The 26931-nt window shown below is 36.2% G+C and overlaps 1 protein-coding gene across 6 annotated transcripts in view; it reads left to right on the top strand.

Annotated features, from left to right (window-relative positions):
• ARB2A (ARB2 cotranscriptional regulator A) overlaps positions 1 to 26931 on the top strand; it is a 403635-nt gene that overhangs the window by 28287 nt on the left and 348417 nt on the right. For 5 of the 6 annotated variants that reach the window (XM_061189445.1, XM_061189443.1, XM_061189441.1 and 2 more), the window contains exons 2-4: positions 4821 to 4944; positions 12370 to 12471; positions 17293 to 17393. In XM_061189445.1, coding sequence (XP_061045428.1) covers positions 4839 to 4944; positions 12370 to 12471; positions 17293 to 17393 — 309 coding nt within the window. In that variant the 5' untranslated portion in view covers positions 4821 to 4838. The remainder of the gene's footprint in view (positions 1 to 4820; positions 4945 to 12369; positions 12472 to 17292; positions 17394 to 26931) is intronic. The other variant, XM_061189446.1, reaches the window with a different exon arrangement.

Raw genomic sequence — 26931 nt, 5'->3', positions numbered from 1 at the left:
AGTGACCTAATAAGATAATGGATGTGAAAGGACTTGGTGACTTTGTAACATGTGCATCTAAGAGATAGTTGGAATAGTGTTCTTCTTTGGACACAACTTTAATCTGAATGAAGGTAGAACTCACATACTTGAACTTTTCCAGACATACATTTTAATAAGATTAGACAAGATTATAAACAAATTATATTAAAAATTAATTTAAGTTCCATTATAATTATGTTCAATATAGTCTTGGAAACCCAAGTCAACTCAACAAGTACTTATTATGGGGCTTAATTGTTTATTCTAAGAATTCACCCAAATGATGCACATTGAAAGTTTCTCATTCCTATAAGCTGGATGATGAGAATATCCTTTTTGGCGTTTGAGCACATAGTAATTGGAACCAAATTATTTCTAATGTTATGTGGATTACTAATATTTATAAAGGAATTTATAGTTTGTAAAATGTTTTTGTCTACATTTTTTCGTATAATCTTCATAATCACCCTGTAAAGGGAAGTGCTCTTATTTTCTTTGTTATTCCCATTACTTAGGTTAGAGAAGTTGTGACTTTCTCAAGATCACTCAGCCACTAGGTGGTGGAATTGAGGCTAAAAACCTGAATTTCTCATCCCAAACCTAAAACATCACTTTGCTTGAGAAACTAAGGAATTACTTTAGGTGTGTTTGGATTGGAACAAGATATTCCTACTCTGAGCTAAACCTTGACCCACATATAGATTACATTCTCTGTAGAAGCCACCATTTTCTATGCACTAAGAGCCCATATTACCCTGGGCCTTGTCTTCGATGTCTTCTTCAGCCTGATGCCCTTATTCTTCTTTAGCCTCTTCCCCAGTGTCCATATGTCTGTACACACACACACACACACACACACTATCACACACACTCTCTCTCCAAAACATACATTTTTCACACTATTGACTCAGAACTATAAACTATCCAGGATTGTTATGAACTAACCTTTGCTGATGAGGAACTTCTGAGTAACATGCATATTTTAACTGTAATTTGGGTAGATGTTTTGGTTCTTCTTAAATCTCTGGTACCGGTTCAATTACTGTGTTTTTGATTGCAAGTAAGCTTTCATGAGCTGGATTTCAGAGCCTGACTTAGCGTAGATTCTTTGGGGGACCAAACCAGCTCCAGGGGTTCCAGGTACTTAACCCAATTTTACTCGTCCTGTGATATGTTTTGTACTTTCATCATTGCATTCAGAATGTGAGGTGGAAAGGCCTTTTGTTGCAAAATAATCTATATCTAGGTCCTATTTAATACCTGCCTAAAAACAAACAGATGTAGGAAACTAAGGCTTCTGTGTATCTTTGTGTACATTTTATAAGTGCTTATGCCATATTTTGAGCAAATAGGGCAAATAAGAAATATTCTACTGTTTCATGTTTTGAAATGCTCACTGGATAAAGATTACACATGACAAGTTATTTATAGCTTTATTTATACATAGTAGATTCTCTGTTGGAACCATAGAAAGGAAGAAGATATGATAATTGCTTTGTGTAGTTTGCAGAATGAAATCGCAAACTGAGATGTTTTGAATCTAGTTTATATTGTAACCATTTCTAGGAAACCATATTTAAACAGCAGTGGTTATCATGAAGTATACAGCATGTCAACTGTGTCGCAGTTCACATCAGTAAAAACCTTCCACCACTTTATTCCCTATAACCTAACCTCCATCAGATAATACTAAATAAACTATGTCGAGTGCACGTATTAATATATATATATCAAATGTATCAAATGGCTTGCTGGCTGCATTTGCAGCAGTGTTTATCTGTGGTCATGCATGTTATAACTCTGAATTTTTATGAGGAAAACTAAATTGAGAATTTATAATGTTCCTGATTTAGTTTCACCAGCTGTGCCACAGCCAAGGAAAATAACTCAAGAAGATAAAAATCTAACAGTGAATAAGAAGGCGATAGGCAATTTGCTTCATGCTTACCTGCTTTGTTATCTGCTGCTATAAAGTTTAGGGTCAAAGATAGTAGTTAATAGTCTCCTAACTTATATATCATCACTTCAGTGAATTGCAACGTGTGTTTTTGGGTTGTATAAAATAAGCATAATGATTTTTAATTGATATTTGATCTTGGGAGTCTTGAAAATGATTCTTTAAAATGTGAATTGTATTTTTTCCCTATATCTGTTATTTATTTGTGAATTTGACAAATATTCATTGAGCTCCACAATGTATCAGACATTGTGCTAGGGACAGTCATGATACCTGTCCTCATGAAGATCAAAGTCTTAAAGGGGGAATGTGTTATTAAACATTGTAGACCAGTTAGAGCTTTTTTTCAAGTTTTATTGAGATATAATTGACATATAACATTATGTGCATTTAAGACATATAATGTGATGATTTGAGTTATGTATGTTTTTCAAAATGATTACCACAATAAGGTTAGTTAACACATCACCTCACATAGTTACTTTTTTTGTTTTGTTTTGTGGTGAGAACTTTTAAGACCTACTCTCTTAGCAACTTTCAAGTATACAGCACAGTATTGTTAACTTTAGTCACCATGCTGTACATTAGATCCCCAGAATTTTAAAATATGAATCTTGAAAATGACTGTAGCATCAAAACTATTTTATAGTTTCACCTTTAGTGAAACAATCACAATGAAATAATAATATAAATTGTTCTGTTTAGAAATTAGACAATTTGAGGCCAGTGAAAAATAACCTAACAGTTTACATTTAGAAGAAAACTCAGTTGGCAGAGGGACAGAGTAAAAAAATGCAAGAAGTCTCCAATAGATAGTTAATTTGGTTTTGGAATTGTTAGCAAAGAGCACTGTATGGAATCTCTATCATTATGAACATTTCTATTTCATTTCTGCTACAGGATGGTAGATAATAAGGAGTTGCCGGTGAAACTTGTACACAAACTTGTGGGACTTGACAGATAAAACTAATTCCTGAATGTAAATAGATAACCCTTACAAATATTGCTTTTTTTATAACAGTGTTGTAATGATCAGTCTGGGTCTCATATATTTTATTTGTGGCCATTTGGTAGTTTCATTTGGTCATGAGAGAGTAAGCCCCACCTGGGCCGTGACCATGTTTTACTCACCATTGCACCCTGGTGTCTTGCACATTGCCCACCCTATAGACAAAAATACGTGTCTTGAAGGAATATAGACATATTTCATCCATGTAGAATTTACAGAGTTTTGAGTTACCTTATTCACAGAAGAAAAACAACAACTACTTCCATGCTAAGTGAAAATGCTTTCCCAGTCAAAAATAGTCTCATATTTTAGTTATTCCTAGGTTAGGAAACCTCACATTATTGAGAAGCAGTAATACCACTAGTAATAGCAATGATCAGCTGTACATACCTTCTGTAATATTACTTCTCAACCACTATTATATGAGCTACACTTTATAAATGAGGAATCTTAAGATTTTTGGTTATTACGTGACTTGTCCCTGGCCACAGAGCTGTTATTAAGTAGTGAAGCTAGGATACATTTACAACATTTAAAAAATATAAACCAACATGTGTTGGACACTTAATTACGCATGAGGCACTATACTAAATGTTCTACATTTAACCTCATTGTAACACCATGAGGGAAACATGATTATCATTTACATTTTACATATGTGGAAAGTGAGGCTTAGAGAAGTTAATTTGTCAAGGACACATGGCTAGTTAGTAGTAGAGCCAGAGGGCCCTTCCTCTTATACTACCCCACCTACAGTTAGAATTGAGATAAGGGCAGCATTGATTTATGACCCTGGGAATGTTCATAGTTTAAAAATATTATTTTAAGTATTATTATTATTATTTTAAAGCATTTCCTGCTGTACTCTGTTAATTATAAAAATGCCTCAGTTTTTAAAGATAATTGTACAATATACCTCTGAGTGGAAACTGAAGTTTGCTTTTTGGGTAGTAAGTAAATCAGTCAGAAGAATATTCAATCTTGTTTATCGTGGTTTTTATGTAATTTCCTTAACAGTATGGATTGACTGTTTTAATTTCATTTAATTTTTTTCCACTGTATATGTTGCATTTTTTTCTTTTAAACTTTAGGAATAGTGTTTTGTTTTTTTTTCCCTGTTTGTGGGCACCCTGGGAGAAACTATTTATAGTTTAAAAGCCTTCCTTTTGGCCAAAGCAGAGCAGCATTAGATTTCAATAAATCGTAACTTTATATTACGATTGTTTACTGGAGTGCCATTTATAGAGTATGGCTTCCAGACATAGAATTTGACATAGTTTTTTTTTAAAAAGGGCTAATTTTTTCCCTTAAAGTTGTATTTTGAATTACACTAGAGGTAATTTATGGCTACCTTATGTATTTTTCTCCTTCTGCCTGTCTGCATGTCCCAGGAAAAAAATATTCTGACCTTGTACATGACATGCTGACAGTTTATTTTAAAAGAAATGTCAAGTTTTAGAAACTACATGGAGATATTTTTAAAAACATTAGATGATAGGGAACTACACCTAAATAGTAAGTTTAGCTCAATTCAGTTTAGCAGCATTAGGTGTCTGTGTGTATAAGGTGTTGTGTTTGGTGTTATGAGAGACATCAAGATGACGAAAAGTTGATACCTTTATCCTGGGGCTTGTAATCTGTTAGGTGACCCAGATAAATACATAAATAACTATAACGCAAGGCAGGCTATGATAAGTACTATGGTATAGGCATCAACAAAGTGCAGTGGGAAATCAGGATAGAGAGATTAATTCCAATTGGGTGGATCTAGGACGTTCTCATGGAGTAGGTAGGATTGAGTAGAGCTTAATTTATTGCTTTCATTCATTCTAGACTGTCTTCTGAAGATTGATGTCTATTTCCTTGAGCTCTTTAATTTTGTTGCCAATTTGGATAAGCATGGCACACATCCAGCAGGGAGGTCCAGATGAAAAAGAAAAGACAACAGCCCTCAAAGGTACATACTTAATTTGCTTTTTCAGGATATTTTCATTGTGCCTAATGAAGGTATAGGAATATTTAGGTGACCTTACATTCATTTCAATTCTAAAATAAGAATATCAGTACTTAATCTATTTGTAATTATTTGTATCCCATGACTACCTCAGTGTCTGAGATATAGTATGTACTCAGTAAATAAATCATAAAATCATGTGATTTTACAGATGTAAGAATTCTTAATGCTTTTCTTATTCCAGGTCATGTATTTAACGGTAAAACTAACACTAGTGGTCTCTTGAGTCAAGACTAGTGCCCTTACCATATTTTTGTTGTTTGAAATGTCATACTAGGTTAGGATAATGATCCTGTATTCTGTCTTTGTGGCATTAGCTCTAGGGATATTTTATGAGATTAAGAAAAGTGCGGGAAAAGCAGGTTGTGGTGGTGATGGTGGAAAGCAAGTGTTAAGTTTTCGATATATTAAATATTAAACTGAGATGCCACTTAAACATCAAGCTAGAGAAGTTGAGTGTAGAGTTTGGGAGGGCATTTGGGTTGGAGATAAAAGTTTTAGGAATCATTAGCATAGAGGTAATATTTAAAGTTATGGTCCTAATTGAGATCACCAGGGATGTCACTGTAGCCAGAAAGAGAAAAGGTCTGAAGATTGAACCGTGGGGCATCTCAATCTTAGGGTCAGGAAAATGATGAAGAACTAGCAAAAGAGGCTTAAAGTGAATTTCTAGTAAGATAGGCTGACTAGGAGCAAGAGAGAGATCCTGAACACATAGTGAAGAAAATGAGAGTAATTAATTTAGTAATGATTATAAACCAGCTTAGATGAGGACTGAGAATTTACTTTTGGATTTGACAGTGTAGAGGTTATTGATGGTCTTCACAGAGAGCTTTTCAGTGAATTGACGGAAATGAAAGTCGTATTGGAGAACTTCAGTAGAGAATGGGAAGAGAGGAATTGGAGACAGTTATAGACCTCTATAGATGGTTTTACTGCATGTATGTATGCTGCTGAGAATGACTTGCACACTCAGAATAATGGTTAATTTAGGAAGGAGGATAAGGAACGTGTGTGTTTCCATCTAAATAAACTTGCTGTGTTTCCACTTAGATAGCTTTTGTGCATCTTCAACCTTACTTGATAATGCGAAAATTTGATCTCTCAAGTTGTGGTTCCAATTTACACTTCCACAAGCAGTATGTAAGAGATCAGATGGATTTTTCTGGACTTTAGAGTTAGTACAGTGACATTAAAAGAATATGGATAGGGTCTAAATATAGAACTATCTGGATTCAAACTCACGTTTTTCCCACTCACCATGAAACAAATTGCTTAACTTCTCTAAATCTTTTTCTTCATTGGTACAATAGGAATACAATGCTTAGCACACATGAGCTTGTAATGACTAATGAGGGAGTCAAATTGAAAATATTAGAAGATAAAATGGCAAATGCATAGTGAAGTGTATTTTAGAACACATTGACAAACTGAATAAAACTTTGTCCCTAAAACAGTCCTATTTATCAGTTTTTTTTTTTATGGATTATGGTTTTGATGTCATGTCTAAGAACTCTTTGCCTAGCCCTACTTTATGAAGATCTTCTCTTATGTTTTCTTCTAAAAGGTTTATAGTTTAGATTTTACATTTAAATTAATGATGCATTTTGAGTTAATTTTTATATAAGGTATGAGACTTAGGTCAAGGTTTTTTGTTTGTTTGTTTGTTTGTTTTGCCTATTGATGTCCAATTGCACCAGCACTATTTGTGAAAAAGACTGTGTTTCTGCTATTGAATTACTTCTTCACCTTTGTCAAAAATAAATTGGACATATTTCAGTGGGCTTATTTTGGGGTTCTCTATTTTGTTCCATGTGTCTGTGTCTATCTCTTCTCTAATTCATACTCTCTTGATTACTGAACTAAATGGTAAGTCTTAAAATTGACTAGAATGATTCTTCCCACTTCATTCTTATTCAGAATTGTTTGGCTTTTCTAGATCCTTTGCCTTTCCATGTAAATTTTAAGAGTAAAATTGTCTATAACCACAAAAAGATAATTTACTGAGATTTTGATAGGAATTGTGTTTAAACCTATAGACGAATGTGAGAATTGACATCTTTACTATATTGAGGTTTCTAGTCAATGAACATGGAATGTCTGTCATTTATTTAGATATTTGAGTTCCTTCATTGACTCTTTGTAATTTTCATCATGTAAGTCTTACACATTTGTTACTAGATTTATACTTATTATATATATATATATTTTTTTATTTTTTGGCTGCGTTGGGTCTTCATTGCTGCTTGCAGTCTTTCTCTAGTTGCGGCGAGTGGGGGCTACTGTTCATTGCAGTGTGTGGACTTCTCCTTGCGGTGGCTTCTCTTGTTGTGGAGCACAGGCTCTAGGCGCGTGGGCTTCAGTAGTTGTGGTACCCGGGCTCAGTAGTTACGGCTCGCAGGCTCTAGAGCGCAGGCTCAGTAGTTGTGGCACACAGGCTTAGCTGCTCCGCGGCATGTGGGATCTTCCCAGACAAGGGCTCGAACCCGTGGCTCCTGCATTGGCAGGCGGATTCTTAACCACTGCGCCACCAGGGAAGTCCTTTATTATAATTTTTAGAGTGATTGTAAATGGTATTGTATTTTTAATTTCAATTGTCACATGTTTACTGATAGTTTAGGGAAATACAATGAAGTTTTGTGTGTTGATATTATATTCTTTGACTTTGCTGAAGTCGCTTATTAGTTCTTGGAGTTTTTTTTGGTAGATCCTTGGGGTTTTCTATGTAGACCATCATGTCATTTGCTAGTTGGACAGTTTTATTTCTTCCTTTTCAGTCTTGCTTTTTTGCACTGGCTAAGACATCCAATGCTATGTTGAATAAGAATAAGGAGAATGGACATTCTTTCCTTGCTCACTAGGGGTAATAGTGAGTAGTGCCACTCCCATTTTCATCCCTTAATTTCTAGACCTGTGAATTCTGGCTGTGGGAGAAATAGCACTATATATTGGACACTGATTCAGAGTATATACAGCCTTCTAGAGAATCTTGTTCCAGCCTTGCAGGGTTCTGCCACCCAGCTGGCCCTGTAACTGAGTCTTCAAAAGGCAGTCCACCATTCTGTCAAACTAACTGCTTCAAGATGGTGGGGAGCATGCTAAGACCAGTGAGTTCCATGAGCATGGGCCCATTGCCACCCTTCTTTTGCTGTAATGTGAGTTTCTTGATCAGAAACAATGTGGTGTGGAATACCATAATGGTGGATAAAGCCTTCTATAAGTCCACGGATAGCAGATTTGGCTGAAGCATTGAGTTCAGGGACGACCAGTCTGTATCTAGAGAAAGTATCTATTCCAGTAAGAACAAAATGCTGCCCCTTTCATGATGGAGGTGATCCAGTGTAATTAATCTGCCACCAAGTAGCTGGCTGATCACCCCAGGGAATGGTGCCATGTTGGGGACTAAATGTTGGTCTCTGCTGCTGGCACATTGGACACTCAGCCATGGCTGTAGCCAAGTTGGCTTTGGTGAGTGGATGTTCATATTACTGAGCCCCCATATGACCTCCATCCTTGCCACCATGGCCACTTTGTTCTTGAGCTCATTGGGTGATGACAGGTTTGGCTGGGGAAAGAGTTTGGTGTCCACAGAATGGATCACCCTGCACACTTGATTTTTAAAATATTCCTCTGTTGAGGTTACCTTGTAGTGAGCATTCACTTGGGACACAAATATCTTCTCATCTTTTGCTCATTTAGCGAGGTCTATCCACATACCCCTTCTCCAGATTTCCTTGTCACCAATTTTCTAGTCGTGTTCCTTCCAAGTCCCTGACCATCCAGGCAAACAATTGGCCGCAGCCCGTGAATCATTATATAATCACATGTCTGGCTATATCTCTTTCCGAAGAAATGGAACAGCCAGGTGCACTGCTCTCAGTTCTGCTCACTGGGAAGATTTCTCTTCACCACTGTCATTTAGGGATATCCCCAAAAGGGGCTCTAATGCTTCAGCTGTCCACATTTGGGTGGTGTCTGAATATCATGCAGAGCCATCTATAAACCAGACTCGAGTTTTTTCTTCTTCTGTCAACTGATGAGGGCTTAGGTGCGCACTGATGGATAGAAGGCAGTGTAGCAGCAGTGGAGACCATAGGCATTTGGGCCACTTCTTCATGTAACTTACTTTTGTCTTCAGGGCCTACTCAGTCCTGATCACATACATACCACTTCCATTTGATGATGGAATGCTATTGTACACACCCAACTTTATGACTTGGTGGGTCAGTTAACACCTAGTTCATGATGGATAGCTACATGGTAACTTGGTAGCCCGTGGTTAAGTGTTCAGTCTCTACTCAGGCCCAGTAGCAGGCCAAGAGGTATTTCTCAAAAGGAGAGTAGTTACCTGCAGTGGATAGCAAGGCTTTGCTCCAAAATCCTCAGAGCCTGTGCTGTGAAGGCAGAAGACTGATGTCCTAGCTTGAAGATGGTCATACAGAGAGTGGGACTTCTGTCTTACTCACCTTCTATTCAGGTCTTCAGTGGATTGGATGAGGTTCATCCATATTGGAGGTGGGGGGCAATCTGCTTTACTCAGTCTACAGTTTCAAATGTTAATCTCATCCAGAAACACTTTCACAGACACACTCAGAATAATGTTTAACCAAATATCTGGGCACCCAGTCAAGTTGACACATAAAATTAACCATCACACCATTCATCTGTCTATGGAAACTGGTTGCTTACGCCTTTTGGCTGTTGTGAATAATGCTGCTGTGAACAGGGGTGTACAAATATCTGAGTCTTTGTTTTCAATTCTTTTGGGTATAAAATGGTATTTTTATCCAGTTACTGCATATGCTTTGTTGAAGTTTAGAATTCTAGTTGCTAAATCACTTTAATCACCAGAGGCATGTTTTAGAAAAAACAGTTGTGTTACATCTGATGTGTATTTAGGTTATAAGAATTCAGTTGTACTGTGTTTTATAGGCGATTGAAGGGATTTTCAATGGAAATGTTTTATTATACTTGATTTTTGCCTAATCTACTGCCTTTGGAACCCAGTCTCTGTAAAATGCAGTTACATAGCATTGTTTTCCTTTTACAAAGCAGAAAAATAATTTCTGACAATTTCTTTCTACGTGTCTTCTCAATGCTAATGAAATAAAAAAAAATCTATATCTAGTTCTCTAGTTGACAGAGGAGAAGTTTGAGGAATGCGTATTTGTTTAGTTGTTCATTTTATCATTCAAAGGAACATTCTGGTCAAAGCCAAAGCATATTTCTGTATTCAGAAGAGTTTATTCTTTTTATAAGGTAATGAAGAGAGGGGGTACACCGTTTTAGAGTTTATACAGCACATAGAATAAAAGTATGGGGATTTTGAAAGAGTACTGAGTTAGGTATTGGGGAATAAATTTATTTTATTAACCCCACTTTACTATTAAGGTCTAATTTTGGGCAGGCCATTTTACCTCTCTGAGCTTATTTCCTTGTCTCAAAGACAGTGAAGATGATAACACATGCTACTACTTTATAGGGCTGTGATGGTCAAGTGAGGTAAAGTATGTGAAGTCTTTAAAATGATATATAGATGTTAGATGGCATTTTATGATCTGAGCTGATAGAAAGAGAAAATGGGTATTAGACATAATACAGCTGCTTATGTATTGGACGGTTTTTGTGTGTCTGATTAAAAGGTTTCTAAGTTTTGAACTGTGGAAGATGACTGTGAAGTAAAGGAATTCAATTCATTGGAAGGAGAGAAGTGAGAATCTTCAAGCCAGTTTTTGGTATTAAAAATCTTCTATTTTCCTCTGTTTTGCAAAGATTTACATGTTGTTCAGAACTTTACTAATGAATCAGAAATTTGTCAGCATGTATCTCTTGGGCCCAGTATGCATACTTTGTGACATTTTTTATTTTACTAGACAATTTGCAAACCTTTTTTTTATAAACATGTTTGTATGTTGAAAATGGTATAGTTTTGTGTGAGTTGAGGTTTATTTGATACAGCAGTTTGAAGAGTTTTAAACAATGACTTTTTTTTTTTTATTTACAAGTTTTTTGATGTCTTATCTTTGTGTCCTATGGAGAGAGACTAGAGACTGGAGGTAGACAAACTATTTTTTCCTCTAGCATATTTTTATGATCTGTACAGATGGATTTGTTATATCTCTGTAAGTGAGAGACAGAAATAAAGTGTTAATTCTGAGGTTCTTCTTTTGTTTAAAGGAAAGCGGGGACTGGTTTGCTATACTGTGTATCCGAGGAGCTCTTTCTCTTCGGGAACTTGAGTTAGATTGAAAAAAATCTCAAAATCTAAACTTAAAAAACAAAACAAAACACATCTTTTGGGAACTAAATAAATTTGAAGTTTATCTTTAATTTTTCCGAGTTTCCATATGACACTAAGATGACATATAGTAAGAATTTTTGCCTCATCCCATGATGATAGCCTAAAAGATATCATTAAATACTGTCTACAGACTGATTTTAGGGCTGGGGCAGGGAAACTACGAGATAAGCCTGCAGCACCTTGTAGTAACAGGAAGTAAGGAAATGCTCAAAAAATAAAAAGATGAGACTGACGAGCCATGACGACTGTATGCAGTGTGGTGTCCTGGATCGAATCCTGGAACAGAAAATGGACATTAATGGAAAAACTGATGAATAATATCTGGGCTTAGTTAACAGTAACGTACCAACATTGGTTTCTTCATTTTGACAAATGTAGCCTTGTAAGGTAGGATGTTAACAGTAGGGGAAACTGGGTACAGACACTATCTGTACTATCTTTCAACTTTTCTGTAAATCTAAAAAGATTCAAAAATAAAATGTTTATTTATAAAACCTTGTTGACAGTTTTTTTTTATAATGTATAATCAAATGATGTGAAGAATAAAAACTGTTTTGTGTTAGCCAGTTTTCTCCAGTTAGCATGTTTTAGTTTAATATTATGATCTTCCCCTCTAAAAGAATAATATGCTATATTACCATTATTTTTATTTTTAAGTTCCCTTATTCATAGTAGTTTCATTTATATGTAAGATTTAATGACCTTTTAAAAGTCATATTAACATCTGAAACTTTTAAAATGATAGAAGGAGGTTAATAAGGTACAAATTAATAGCTGTATATTTTGAAGGGAAGAAGTTAATAATTTACCCTATATAGTGGTACATAGGATCTAGGTTGGATTGTTTTGAGAATTATCGTTTTGAAAGTGCTTATGTTATATTGATACTGTACCTCATCATAATATAGCACTTTGGGAACTTAAAAATTTAATAATCTTATCAGTTAAGGCAACACATAAAAAGTAATCTAATAGAACAAAAGAATACTTAAAATAATTTAAAATATAATCTTTGTTATTAACTATGAAAATGAATATAAATAAATTTCATGTAATTTCTTTTCTAGATTTATTATCTAGGATAGATTTGGATGAACTAATGAAAAAAGATGAACCACCTCTTGATTTTCCTGATACACTGGAAGGATTTGAATATGCTTTTAATGAAAGTAAGTGGTGTATGCTATATGCAAGATTTGTTTAACAATGCTAATAGAATCATAGGGCAGATATTATTTGCTACTTTTATTTGCCAGCTAGAAAGTTTTATGTGTTTCTTTTGAGAAATAATGTCTTATCCTTCCATGATGAAGTTCTTCAGTCAAGTAAAAGAACCAAGTAATAATTTCCCATAGTTGTCGAGTCACTTAAACCAACGAACGTGAATTTGATTCAGCTTATGTATTTTCAGTCTTGAGGGTTCAGCTCCCTTGTATCCAGCTGGAACTCCCAATTAAATTATGTAGAAAGATGCTACTATTTCACGTTATTTAAAATGAAATGACTGGCAATAATTATCTGTGACAGTATTTTAAAGCATAATACTCAATTCCATGATCTTTTTAGGCAACATCCTTACTGTAAAGTTTGTTAATTAAGTTCTGAATAAAATAAGCTTTGCACTTGGGATTTGGAATAACATACCATAGATTGCAAGGATGTTTCTGGAACAAAGCACAATGAAACTCTGGATTAATAACATTGTAATACTTGAAGGATAATGTTATTACAGGCCAGGTAGCATTTGAATCGCAGCTTTCTACTTGTTGCGCTGCATTAACTAAATTGGTGATCTGTCATCACTGTGTTTTTTCAAAATTTTACATGCAGTTATTTTATTCTGTTCACATTGATGATTGTCATACAACATACAAAAAGCACAAAAACCTAATTCATTTTCTGATACCAAGTCAGAGCCAAGTTGCAAAAGAGGACTGTACAGTAAGTTACAAGAAGAGTTCAGGTGTCCTGTACAAATCACGCTGCCTGTCGCATGATGTATTTAAAGCTGTACCTATTGCCACAGGAGAATGTCTTGTCTTTGCAGCGCCCATACAGTTCCTGCCGATGAGACCTCCTTAGATTGATGTGTCTGTACAATATCAATTATAGGTGTTAGAACTTATAGTGACAGTCTCTGTGTACTAGAATATTAAGTGAGTTTAAACAGAGCATATTAGAAACTTTGATCTCTTTTCTGATACTAATTTTCATGTTTTTTAATAAAGGCTATCTTATGGCAACGTTTGTGTGAGTAGTACTATTTTGTTTTTAAAAGAAATTTTATAATTTAATTAACAGAGTCAAAATTGCTCTGAGACTAATGTTGCCTCTGCCCCTCTGAAACAATTACCAGACTCCTCTTTCAGAACAGGGATTGGGGGAGTGTGTTGGTAGTGCGGGTAAATCATAGAACTACGTTTGCTTTATGGATAGAGGATATCAGTTTTCATTGAAGTCTATCATCTTCCTTGAACATTTCTTAAAGGGAGTGAAAAACAGAGAAGCAATACACTTTTCTCTCTCACTTTCCTATCGGATACATTCATACACACATCTTTGCTTACATTTTTATACCCTTGCATGCACATGCTCTGTACTTACACACTTTCAGACACACCTACACCTTTGCACATGCATGTGTACTTACACATGAATGCATATGAACCCTTGCACACACGTATCATTTATTTTTTAAATATCCTGGACATTGTCTTGCATAAATATAGACTTAACAATACGAGGCAAAGATTCTTGCATTCCAAGAAGAGAATGTTACTTTTATGGATCTTATTTTTAGCATGATACAGTTCAGGGTTGAATTCAGTGTGAATGGTGAGTATTTTTTCAAAGAGGTGAGGTTCTGAAACCAGGAAACTGGTTTCAGTAGTAAACAGCTAAAAGGGCAGTTCTAACTTAGTATCTCCAGAGACTTTTTTTTTCAGGATTTATAATGCAAAAGCTTTTATGAAAGCTTTGAATTGAAACTTTCATTACCTGATTGAAGAAGCTTCTAAATTTTCTAAAGAATGTTAAAGTTCTTAGTTGGGTAACAGAAGAATTTGGATACAGAGTTCACCCTAAGGAAAAAAAAATTTGTAACGAAGGGGAAGAGATTCTTTTTACCTGCATCAAACTGATACCTTGTTCTTTCAAATCACTGTACCTTTTCAAATACTCTTTGTGTTCAAAATGCCTATTTAGCCATTCTCCAGTTGTTGGAATTGTATAAGGCCCAGCCCTTGCTTTGGAAGATGAAGGTGAAGGCTTTTCCCCTTTTCCCTTCACCCACACTCACTATACCTCAGTACAGTATTATGAGGAAGCACACTTTCGTATTACAAAAAAAAATAATTGGACTCAGCAACAAACTGAGTTTGAATCTTGTGTTCCATGATAGCTGATATTTATTGTACTCTTACTACATGCCAGGAAGTGTCCTAAATACTTTCAATTTATTAGTTCATTTAGGCCATTGATAGCTTATTTTGGGTCTTAGACTCCACCACCAATCTGATAAAATATATGGATACACTTCAGAATAACGTGCATTTGGGTATACACAGGAAATTTTACAACTGATTTTTGGGGACTCTAAAATAAAATGTCCTAAGTCAGACCTTTGACAGTTGCTGAAGAGATTTTCCAAACCTTCGAGAAATACCAAATTTGCAAATACAACTATAACGTAAGTGATCCAGATTATCTTTTCTGGTTAAGAATGCTTACTTTCTTTGCCTCTTTACCTTCTTTTCACTTTTAATACTAGAGTAGCATTGACATGTATACACTACCAAATGTAAAATAGATAGCTAATGGGAAGCAGCCTCATAGCACAGGGAGATCAGCTCAGTGCTTTGTGACCACCTAGAGGGGTGGGATAGGGAGGGTAGGAGGGAGACGCAAGAGGGAGGGGATATGGGGATATATGTATATGTATAGCTGATTCACTTTGTTATACAGCAGAAACTAACACAACATTGTAAAGCAATTATACTCCAATAAAAATGTTTAAAAAATATAAATAAAATAAAAATAAAATCAATGAAAAACAAAAAAAAACAAGCAAACAGAAAATACTAGTGCTGATAGTTGGCTGTTTTGATAGGGCTTATTTTCCCTAAAGTATCAAAATCATTATCGCTTTATGAGAATTATTATGTCCAAAATGAATAGAGAATTTTAAAAAAACCAAACCTCTCTTTGAGATGTAGTTATAAGTATCTATATCTAACTGCCTAAACTCACTATCTAGGTAAGTCAGTTCCCTGCACACAGCAGTCTCATAGAAAATACATTTAAAATTTTAGTGCAGCAATATTACACATTACTGTATGTCATGTACCTTTAAGGTTGCTTTAGTCAAAATCCCAAGTGCTAGATTTGCAGATGTCTTCAATCTACTTGTATTGGTATGCAAAATGGGAATTTCCCTGTCCTAGAAAGGAAACTGTAGATGTACCTTACAATTTACATGGCATCATCTGACCGTAAAAGAGTGTTATAATGATCCAATGCAGTGTCTCATGTTGAGTGTTAAAGAACTTTACAAATAAGGATTAGCCCTTATTTTATATATTAAAAATACCCATTTTATATGTAGTAAAATTGATTCATAAAAATAATGAAATAGTTTTACTTAGAGTAGTATATTTCCTGGCTTTAGTTTCAGTGCCATAGCTGTCCTTTCAAGTCTTTCTTCACTCTTGCATGTCCTCATTGGATAAAAATCAAGTACTAATAACTCCATTCAGCTTGACCATGTCCCTCTTCTGCCCCTGAAGTTTTCCTTGTGCCTCATTGCTCTTAGGATAAAGTCCAAACCCAGTAGTTCGGGCCTTCTACTATTTGATTCCACGTGTCCTCCAATGTTGTGTTATTTTATTTGGCTCATACTCTTTTTGTTTCTTTTAAACTGGGTTGTTCACCATTATTTGAACTTGCTGTCATGTTTTTTCAAAATTCTGTTTATGTTGTCTGAGTAGGGGAGAGGAAAGGTGTTAAAGCACTTGGTCTGTGGTCTGTTTCTCTCTTGAATACCAGGGGAATGCTTCTGGGGAAAGAAAGAAGACAGGTGGCCTGGTCTGTGCTATGAGGAGAATCCTTATCCATGGAGTATTTTGAGCAGGATAACTGGTTTGGCATTGCTTATGGTTAAACAAACCTATAATCTGTGGATATGTAGGGCATGTGTTAGGTAACTCATGTGCCCCACTTAGAGACATCACCTATTCTGGACCAGAGAGTGCGATCCAGTGAGAGGAGAGGCCCTGGGAAGACATGGTCAGGCTGTTCCAGACCTGCTTTGCCTGTGCCTCTTGATTGCTTGTACCCTTGAAGTGATTAGTAAAGTTATTAATTATCAATAAAATCTCTGAATTGTGTGAGTCTGACTTGACAGTCTAAACCTGTGTTGGCTCACTGTCTCTCTCCAATTTCCATTTTAAATCTTACTTGTATTTCAAGGCCTAGTTGAGAAATTTCACTAAAACCTTCTGAACCTATTCTAGCCTTTAGGCATCCTTCATTTTTCTAAACTCATTTTAGACTTCATTATCTATGTGAATTGCCTGTAGCAGTTTTTAGATTGTTGACTGACTTCATTCTTTTTTAACTTTCTGAAAAGTTGCTTAACTTTTAAATGTTTATGCTGTTACTCCTCAGGTAGCCTCTAAGCTTAAGAATGGGGACCACGTTCATGGCTATAGCTAGCAAAAATCCTCATACATTGTAGGCCCTCAAATATTGTTAATTTGCTTTGGATTAGAGAAACAAAGATCAAAGACATAGCATTTGAGTACTTGGGGTCATTCTTTTACACTATGTATATGTTTGCATTGTATGGATATTTGAAGAAAAAAATCCGATGGAAAGAATGAAACTGTTCTGAGAAAGATATTTTAAATTTTTATTAGACATTATTTATTATACTTTCCATATTATTATAAATGTACTCTGAATCATAGCAATATTGTTTGTTTGTCTTCTAGAGGGGCAGTTAAGGCACATAAAAACTGGGGAGCCATTTGTTTTTAACTACCGGGAAGACTTGCACAGATGGAACCAGAAAAGATATGAAGCGCTTGGAGAGGTATGGTCATGTATACAACTTCAACCATGTGTTTTTCCAATTTTAAATAGTCAGAATAAAGGTTTTGAAGCTGAAGCAGTACACACACTCTTTCTACAAAAGAATGATTAAAAACAGTTTTTGCATTTTTTGTTTATTTTTTGTGGTAATGCTAGAAACATATTTTCAGTTTAAAAGTTTATGTTTTTACACAAATATATCCTTCCCATGACCTTAATATTTTGTAGTGAGTCGTTATAAGGGGAACGAATTCATGCTAAATTTTCTTTTTTTAATGTTTTTAAGAGGTTGAATCCTCTGCTGTGCCAGGAAGAATAAGTGTTCTTTTAAGTGCTTATCTAAAACAAAAAACAAAAACACAAAGTGTTGCCTGTGTTAACTATGTGAGGTGATGCATGTGTTAATTATCCTGATCTTGGTAATTTTTCTACAATGTATAGCAAATCATCTTATTATGCACTTTAAATATATACAATTATAGTTGTCAATTATTCCTGAAAGTTAAAAAAAGTACTTATGTATATGAAGAAGATTGATATTTGGCTAATAAATTGGATATAACCTACTTAACCTTTGACTTGATAAAGGATTAGGCCTTGTGAAACATTAGATACCTCACATGCTACCACTGGTGGGAACCTTTGAAAATGTCATTTGTCATTCAAGTGAATGTTTTGTTAAAACTCAAAGTTGTACTCATTGGTGTCATATTAAGTATTTTCTATAAAATGCATAGGGACACATTTGTTTAGTGCGATAACTAAACAGCCACTTTACTTCTATAAGGAAAAGCTGAAAGTTTTATTTCATTTTTGGCTCTTTAATAAAGTAGTCAAAATTAATTATTTGGTTAAACAGTAGCATAAAGAATATATGAAATTTAGTTTATGTTTCCCGGGAGACAATTTTCCTTGGATCTCTTCATTTCTGCACGTGTCTGAGCAAAGACATTGGCAGCTTTTGTTCTGGACCATCTTTTTGAGGATGTCTGTATAGGAAACAGCCTTGGAAGATAGAGATTGTGTCTTCCTCCAAGGCAGAGGGCAGATTTGTTTGTGTCAAGGTACTTTCACCTTCCTTTCCCTACTAGTGGCAAAGGATGAGCAGATTTGCTAGCAACCCCCTCGTAAGATTGGGCTTCATAAGCTTGAGGTTCCACAGCCATGATACAATGTCACTATGTGCTCAGCCTCTACCCTTGGCGTATCAACATTGCCTCTTTGGCATTTGAGGGGCAGGAGAAACAGATGAAAACATGAAGCTCATGCTGCTTGCTGTAACCTAAGTAATAAAATCCTTTGTCTCTTACCCAGGAGTCTAGTGTCTTCTGGCTGCAACCATGAAACTGTAGCGGGCTAACTTTTTAACTTGCAACTCAGAGTAAAATCACAGACTCTTGAGAGTTCTTGACGTTGTTCTCCAGCATTTGTAACTTAACTATATTTAATGCCCTGAATGATTTCTGCTGTCCATAAAAAAAAGTTTGCCTAATTCCACATGACTTAATTATGTGCTGCAAACTGATAGTATTTTTATTATAGAATATCCATACTATATGGCCTTAGAGAAGGACTGGGATTGTTTGTTTGTTTGTTTATTTTTAATGGGGATTACATTTTACTCTTTTCCATAAGCCATGTACATTTGTTCACTTGGATAGGTGCTGTTCTCCAAACATACCTTGGCCTTTTTGACATCTGCATCTTTTTCAGTCTCAATCTATATCCTCCAACATCATCTTTATCAAAATCTAAATAGTGTGTCTTATTAGATATTCCCATGTGTAAGTGATTCCTTTCCTGAGATCTCCTACCTAATTCTTAGGACATATGGAGGGTCACAAAAAATTTTTAACCCTCATAGTCAACTCAAGACTTATGTCACTATAATTCTGAAAGTTCTCGTATAACTGTCTACAGTTCCTAGAAAACAAATAAACATCATGTTTAAATTCTAGAAATATTTAGTACTTCATATTACCAATAAGATCTCTAGTTCCATTAAGCGAGAACCTGTGAAAAGCCTCTCACCACAATGTCCTAGATGTAGAAGCACTGAAAAATCTCCTTTCTTCTCAGTGATGGATAGGACGGAATTCAGAAATTTTGAGTTTATTGCCTGGGAGCCTGCCTTAATAAACAGCTTTGGATATGCTTAAGATTTAAGTTTTAAGGAAACGAATTTTGACTTCAGCCTATAGTCTAAACCAAAAGCCCTTCTGTTTTCTTAAGTGTTTTCCTACTGAATATTGAGTTTTGTCTTGAGCTGAGAGGTACTATATATGTTTCACAACTGCTGTTTTAGTTTATGTGTATTTCTCTCTTAAGGAGATTATTATAGCAGTCATTCAGTAGAAATTGTTTTTAAGACTTGCTCCTGAAATGCTCTATCATTTTTATGTAAATTAAACTTATTGTGTAAGTAAAATAAACTGAGATGTCATTTTCTTTTTAGAATGCAGTGCCATAAGTACACAAAAGAATACTCTTTAACTTCAAATAGTTACATTTTTGTAATCAAACAAATGCTTTTGCTAATATGTATATATATTTTTTACTGTCTGCATATAGCTTGGTAAAAACATATAGCCTTTAATAAGTTTGGTTAATTTCTCTAAATTTAGAAAGATACTTTCAGTTTTAGGAAGTGGGAGAGTGGTGTGAAAGGGTAATTTTCAAAGTAGAAGTCTTTAATGTATGTACATTGGAGCAAAAGGCCAAGGAATAACATTTCTGGTAGACTCAGAAAGACTAGAAAGACTATCATGTTACGTAGTAAATAGAATGGTAAAAACTCAGCATGTAACTTGTCAAATTTTCTCAACTGTCTCTTTCATGTCAATACTGAATTATTATTAAATGGAGAACTTGTAATCCAGCAGAAATTCTAATGGAAGATTTGATTTTCTTGCCTAATTTGGGTCTTTGCATTTCCTTTGATATTTGTTTACTTCTTTAAAAATTAATAAATTGTCCATGTGCTTATTAGTAAGAGGATAGCAGTGATTGGATAGTCTTACAAGCTTGGCTTTTTATTCATGGATAGGATCACACTTACAAAAAAAAGAAAAAGTAAGGGCATAATTTTTTTTCCTGGACCTAAATTAGTAATATGTCTTGTAAAATAGTGGAAACTTACTGAAAAATATTGCATCTAAAAAAAGGAATTTATTGAAGAATGTAGGCCAGCAGTGTCTCTTGGGGTTTTTTCCAATGGCCATATTTAGGTACTTGAAATAGGAGCAACTAAAAGTAAAGAATAATAATATAAATTATTATTTTAATATTCAAATATTTGAATATAATGTGATTATCTGTGTATAACTATTACCTTCATATAAGGTGAAATTCTCACATCTTATATTGTGACAGAAACAAAGGTCTGGCTATCAGGAGATCTGGGTCCTAGTTCTGGCTCAGCACTATCTGTGTGACTGGGCAAATATAAGATGAGCCTAGGACATCATCTTTTTCTGGAAAGCAAACATTTAGTCTAATGGAAGTATGTGAAAAGGACAGAGAAACCAACTTGAAAGGATTTCCTTTGGCCAAAGTTGGGACAATTTGTGGGTAAAACAGAGTTAGGATTCTATTGATTATAAAACATTTAATAAAAAGTCATGATTCCATAACATTTTTAAAAAATGTAGTTAATTTGCTATCGTAAGATGAAAATTATCTGAAAATTGGTAATCAAAAGGAGAGAATTAAGTAGCTAGACTTTTTATTAGGAACTGTAGTTCATTTGCAGGTGAGGAAGGAATGTTCTACTTTACCAAAGAATACTGGCTACTAAAAGTAAAAAAATATGACAAAATTAGAAAATCACCATAATTCTAAAGATGTTCCCTCAAGATTCCCATTTCCTGCTTATTCAATCAAACACTAATCTAGGAGCTACTGTGAAGGGACTTTGCAGATGTAATTAAGGTTACTAGTCAGCTGATCTTAAGATAGGGAGATTGTCCTGGATTATCTGGGTGGATTCAGTACAATCACAAGAGTAATTAAAAGCGGAAGAGAAGGGCAGAAGAGTCAGTCACAGAAATTCTGCAGAAGAGGCCAGAAGAGAGATTCCAAGCATGAGGATTCAACACACCATTGCTGGCTTTGAGATAGAGGACCCACTTGCAGGAACCGGAGAGAGGCCTCTAGGAGCTAAGGGTATCCCTGAACTGACAGTCAGCAAGGAAAACGAGGATCTCAGTACTACAGCCTCAGTGAACTGGATTTTATCAACAACCTGAGTGAGCTCGGAAGGGGACTTTCTCCAGAACCTCCTGATAAGAGCCCATCCGGCTGACACCTTGATTTTGGCCTTGTGAAACCTAGAGCAGAGAAACCAGTAGAATCAACCCAGATTTATGATCTATAAATTGTGAGATGCTAAATTGTGTTTAAGCCATTAAGTTTGTGGTAATGTGTTAAATTAGTAATAGAAAACTACCACACAACCCCTTAATGAAATGATTGATTCAGATGAGGATCATGAATGGATACTAATTTCATTAGGTGAAAGGATGTGAGGGAATATTTGCACAGTGTATTTGTACAGAATATTTGCAAAGTATTTCCAAAGTATCACCTCACAGATTTCTTGCAATTGTAAGGGGGAAAATATGTACCTTAAAATAGAGATCTAGCTGTCAGCACATTACCTAAGTGAATAAAGTTAGTATCACTATTAATAGAAGAACTTGACGCTACGTGTCTTCTGATATGATGCAGTTTGAAGTACACAGCATTAACCGTGAATATTCTTGCTATGTATATTGAATCTGACACTAATCAGACCTTTAGATGTGTCTTCCATTTTCGTGAAATATAGGAATAGAGGGAAAAGTAAATGACACCACAAGGACACAGTCCAGAACATGGGACATGTAAAACACAATGCCATTAAAAATACTGAAAAGATTTATGTGTTGGAGGTAAAGAAACTGTTGTAGATGAAAATAAACAAGGAGACAGCAACCAGTTTCAGTGTATGAACATTGATGGGATTTTTGTTAAAAATATAAAGCAAACAAAAAAACCTCTGCACTCTTCAGGGGCAACTGAGGAAGAATTGTTCGTTTCTTTAGGTGTGATAATATTATGTATTACAGTTATGTAGGAAAATGTCCTTATTCTTAGGTGATGCTTGTGAAATATTTAGGGAGAAAGTCATGATGCCTGCAAGCTATTTTTAAACGCTTCTTGAGAAAGAGGAAAAAACCACAGAAATAAACAGAAAGCATATATGGCAAAATGCTGTTAACAGTTGTTCAGTCAAGGTGGGAGATGTAAAAGTGTTTATTGTACTATTTTTCAACATTTCTGTGTGTTTGAAAAGTTTCACAAGTTGAGTATTAGGGAAGAAGAAGCTGGTGATAGGAAACTTGAAGGAGCTTTGTGTTTGTGAGTGTGGCTTGTTCCCTGTCAGGCTATACTTCAGTGTTCTTGGACTGTACCATTTTATTTGGGACCCTTCAAATACTAGAATTTGGAGTACTTCTTTCTGGGATAACAACATCCATTCTAGCACTTGAGTTGTCTCCAAATAGTTTGTTCCATTTCTTTAGAAATACCTTACTTAGTATTTTGCCTGGGGCATAAATGCATTTGGCATCACAGAGGGAATGAACTAGGTGGGTGAGTATTATGACAGTTTCTATGAGTCTCTCATACTCCTATATGTCTTATTGGATATGCCAAGAATACAAGACTCTGCCTGGTTTTTACCTGGGCCATTTCTCAAGAGTTGTGTTTGCAACAGGCAGTATTGAAGCATGAGGTTAGGTCTTCCTCTGGGACAAAGAACAGGCTTGCTTACAGCTTGCTAGCAAATGGTGGGCTCCCCAAGCTCGGTATTCCTCAGCTTCGACCTGAACTGCTCTGTGTGCAGCATCCATCTAGGGTCACATCATGTTGTGCCCCAGGGACTTGGGGTCCAGGGAACCAGTGCAAATATGCTGATGCTATGCTGTGATTAATAGTCCTTTATCTGTGACCCAGAAGTTTTGTGTCTGTTGTTAGCACCCATGAAAACAGTAACAGGCTAGCTGATTAGTTTGTAACTAGGGCAAAAGCAAATCTCAGACCTATCAGTGTAATCCCTCTGTTTTCAGTCTGACTTCTCACTTCCACTCTTCACTGGATCTGCATTTTCCAAGCCTTGAAGCCCCTGAGGTTCTGCTGGGCCAGTAACCTACTTTCCTAGTTTAAATGGATGGCACTACCATTCATCCAGTTTTGTAAGGCAGAAACTACATAGTCCTTTCACTCTTCATGTTTAACTTCATGTGACCAGGTCTTGTTATTATACCTTTTTACGTCACATCTTTCTCCGTCTCTATTGCTATTGGTTTAGCTTAGGTCTATATCATCTCTTAAAATAGATTACTGCAGTTCAGCTTCATGCTGAAATGCGTCCCCCTGTCAGAATTCATATGTTGAAGCTCTAACCTCTTATGTGATTGTATTTGGAGATAGGGCTGTTAGAAAGTAATTAAGGTTAAATGTGGTCATAAGGGTGGGGCCCTAATCTGATACGATTGGTACCTTTATAAGAAAAGATCTCTCTCTCTCTTCCCCCCTCCCTCTCTCTCTCCCTCTCTCTCTCCCTCTCTCCCTCTCTCTCTCTCTCTCTTCCCCACTTCATGTACACACTGAGGAAAGGCCATGTGAGGACAGAGCAAGAAGGTAACTGTCTACCAGTCAGAAAGAGCCCTCTCACCAGGAACCTAATCAGCCAGCACCTAGATCTGGTACTTCCCAGCCTTTAGAACTGTGAGAAATAAATTTCTGTTGTTTATGCCACCTAGTCTGTGGTACTTTGTTATGGCAGCCTGATCAGACTAAGACACTACCTTCAATGTGGTCCATCCATGCCTGCCCACCTCCTTCCACCTCCATCTTTGAACCTGTTCTCAATACTGCTACCAGAGATATCTTTTAAAGCTGCAACTGTGAGCATGTTTGCCTGTTTTTAGAACCTTTATGTGTTTCCCTACAAAATGAATTTCAAACTGCTTGCCTTGTTATACCAGACCTTTCATGAGTTGGCCCTTGCATATTTTTCTGGCTTTATCACTTGCCTCCTCTCTTGCCCCAGTTCCCACTCACCCTATGCTTGAGCTATATAAACCTACTTGTGGTTTTCTAATATGCCATGCTGTTTTATATCTCTGGGCCTCTACTCATGCAGGGAGCATTTGGTGCCAGGGATGCAGCTTTACCACCCTCCCTCCCATCTGCTTGCAGAGTATTTATTCATCTTTCAAGCTTAGATCAACCTCTAAGAAAACTTTCTCTGATCCACATAGGATAGAATGGACCTCTCTCTTTTTTGTGTCTCAAATTTGCTTTTAAAATAATTCTATTATAACATGAATAATATATTATTTCTCTTAGTGTGTAATGTATCTTTCTCCTTTTACTAGATGTGTTGGGGGCTTACCTAAGGCTAAATAGATAGTGTATTAGTCAGGGTTCTTCAGAGAAACAAAACCAATAGGTTGTACATATAGAGAAAAATACATTTAATTTAAGCAATTTGCTTATGTAATTATGGAGGCTGGGTGAGTCCAAAATCTGATGGGGAGGCCAGCAGGCTAGAGAACCAGGCAAGAGTTGATGTTGCAGTTTGATTTCAAAAACAGTCTGCAGGCAGAATTCCCTCTTGCTCTGGGGAGATCAACTTTTATTCTTTTAAGCCCTTCAACTGATTGGATGAGGTTTACCCTCATTAGGGAGGTCAATCTGCTTTACTTAAAGTACACTGATTTACATGTAAACCTCATTCAAAAACACCCTCACAGAAACAGCCAGAATAACATTTGACCATGTATCTGAGCACCATAGCCAGCCAAGGTGCCCCATAAAATTAACTATCACAGATAGTGATCGTACCTAGATGTAATTTAGTCTGAATATGCCGTAAGACCTCACATAGCCTTCCTCAGGCTCAGGGTGGAGTCATTCTCTGCAGGGATTCAAGCCCACAATGTGATGCCTGTTGTTTTTTTCCCACTAGAACCCCACAATTTCTTTCTGTCCTGATTAATTGCTTTCCATGCACAGAAACAAGGGTGATATGTATTTGTACTATGGCATGATAGGCATGCAGCAGCTATGTTTTTTTCCATTATAGCCAGGAACTTTTCTAAGCTTTCAGTCATTAAGGTTTACAGTTTCACAGTGACCAGCCTGCTAGGAGTTGTATATTGCATGATTTGATGGCCCAGCAGGGAACAATTCCTGGAAATTCCTCTCCAAATCTATCTTTTGTAGTAGATGTAACCTGATAAATAAGAATCAAAAGATACTGGTATACTACTAGAGTTCCATTCATTCATCGGCAGTTGGTCCTTTTCAGCATCATAGTGAAGGACCAAAGTGTCTCCAGTTTGACGCTACTCAGGTTAGACCTTGTCAGGTTCCAAAACAGAGGCAGTCTTGGCAAGCATATAGCTTCACCCCATTGGGCATTTACTGTTATAAGACACAATAGAAGAATTGTATTGTCATACCAGCATCCTCCCCAACCCCATCTTCCTCAGATCCCTTGCAAAAGCAGAGAATTCGATTTCGTGGGGACCCTCCTTTGGTCCCCTTCTTGTTGAGTGTGAGCATACACTTGTGAAGGTCTATAAGCTAGCCATTCTTGACTTTATTTCTACCCATTTTTGATAACAGATGTTCAGTTGTCTGCTCCAGCTTTCTGTAAACCTCTATGCTAAGCATGATAAGCAACATATATGTGCATTTGAGGTGTTGTTTCTTCACCCATGGTTGGACACTGTGTGCCATAAAATGCAGTTTTTGACCTGAAAGCTTTCCAAATCAGTTCTGTGTTTTTTGCTCCAGTCCTTTTATTGTGTTTTGAGTGTTTACATCTACCTCCAAGTATGCAAAGCTCAGTCCAGAGTGTCTATACCTCTCATGCCCATTATAGTCTCCTGGGGCTATGGGCAGTGGTCCAGTATAGTTCACTTGCCAGCTGTGTGTGGAGCCTTCACTGTAGGAAATCTGCCTCATAGCTGTTTGCAGTCTGTCTTATCATTGGTGGATGGTATAGTCCTTGTTGGCATTTTGTACCTCAGAAGGTACAAGAGGAATAAGCTGACGATCAGCCGCTGTTGCACGGCTACAGCTCCACTGTGTCCATATATTTTATAAGCCAAAGTGGCAACGTTGAGTCGAGTGAGCATACTAAGTATCCACCTGTTGGTTAAAGTCACCTTATGATTATTTTGATGGGAATCCACACGTCCTACTTTAAATAAAGAGTCCCTTAAATTCCCATAGGGTCATGCCCCTTACTCATGGGCATCTGCCATAGGCTCCAGTCTGCATTTCTGAATTACTTTCCTAGTTCACTTTTCCATAGCCTATCTGCCTGACCGTGTGACCAAGCCATTCACTAGCACCCATGAGTCACACAAACTGCAGGGCCCATGGGGTTGTCTAATTCTCCTGTCACTGAAAGGATAACAACGTGCAGTTCTGCCCACTGAGATGATTTATTCTAATCTTCTTTAATCAGAGTTTCTTCC

Source organism: Eubalaena glacialis, chromosome 4 (assembly GCF_028564815.1).
Source record: "Eubalaena glacialis isolate mEubGla1 chromosome 4, mEubGla1.1.hap2.+ XY, whole genome shotgun sequence".
NCBI classification, from domain to species: domain Eukaryota; kingdom Metazoa; phylum Chordata; class Mammalia; order Artiodactyla; family Balaenidae; genus Eubalaena; species Eubalaena glacialis.
The sequence above is the reverse complement of the archived record's forward strand: the minus strand, read 5'-3'. Positions and strand labels throughout refer to the sequence as shown.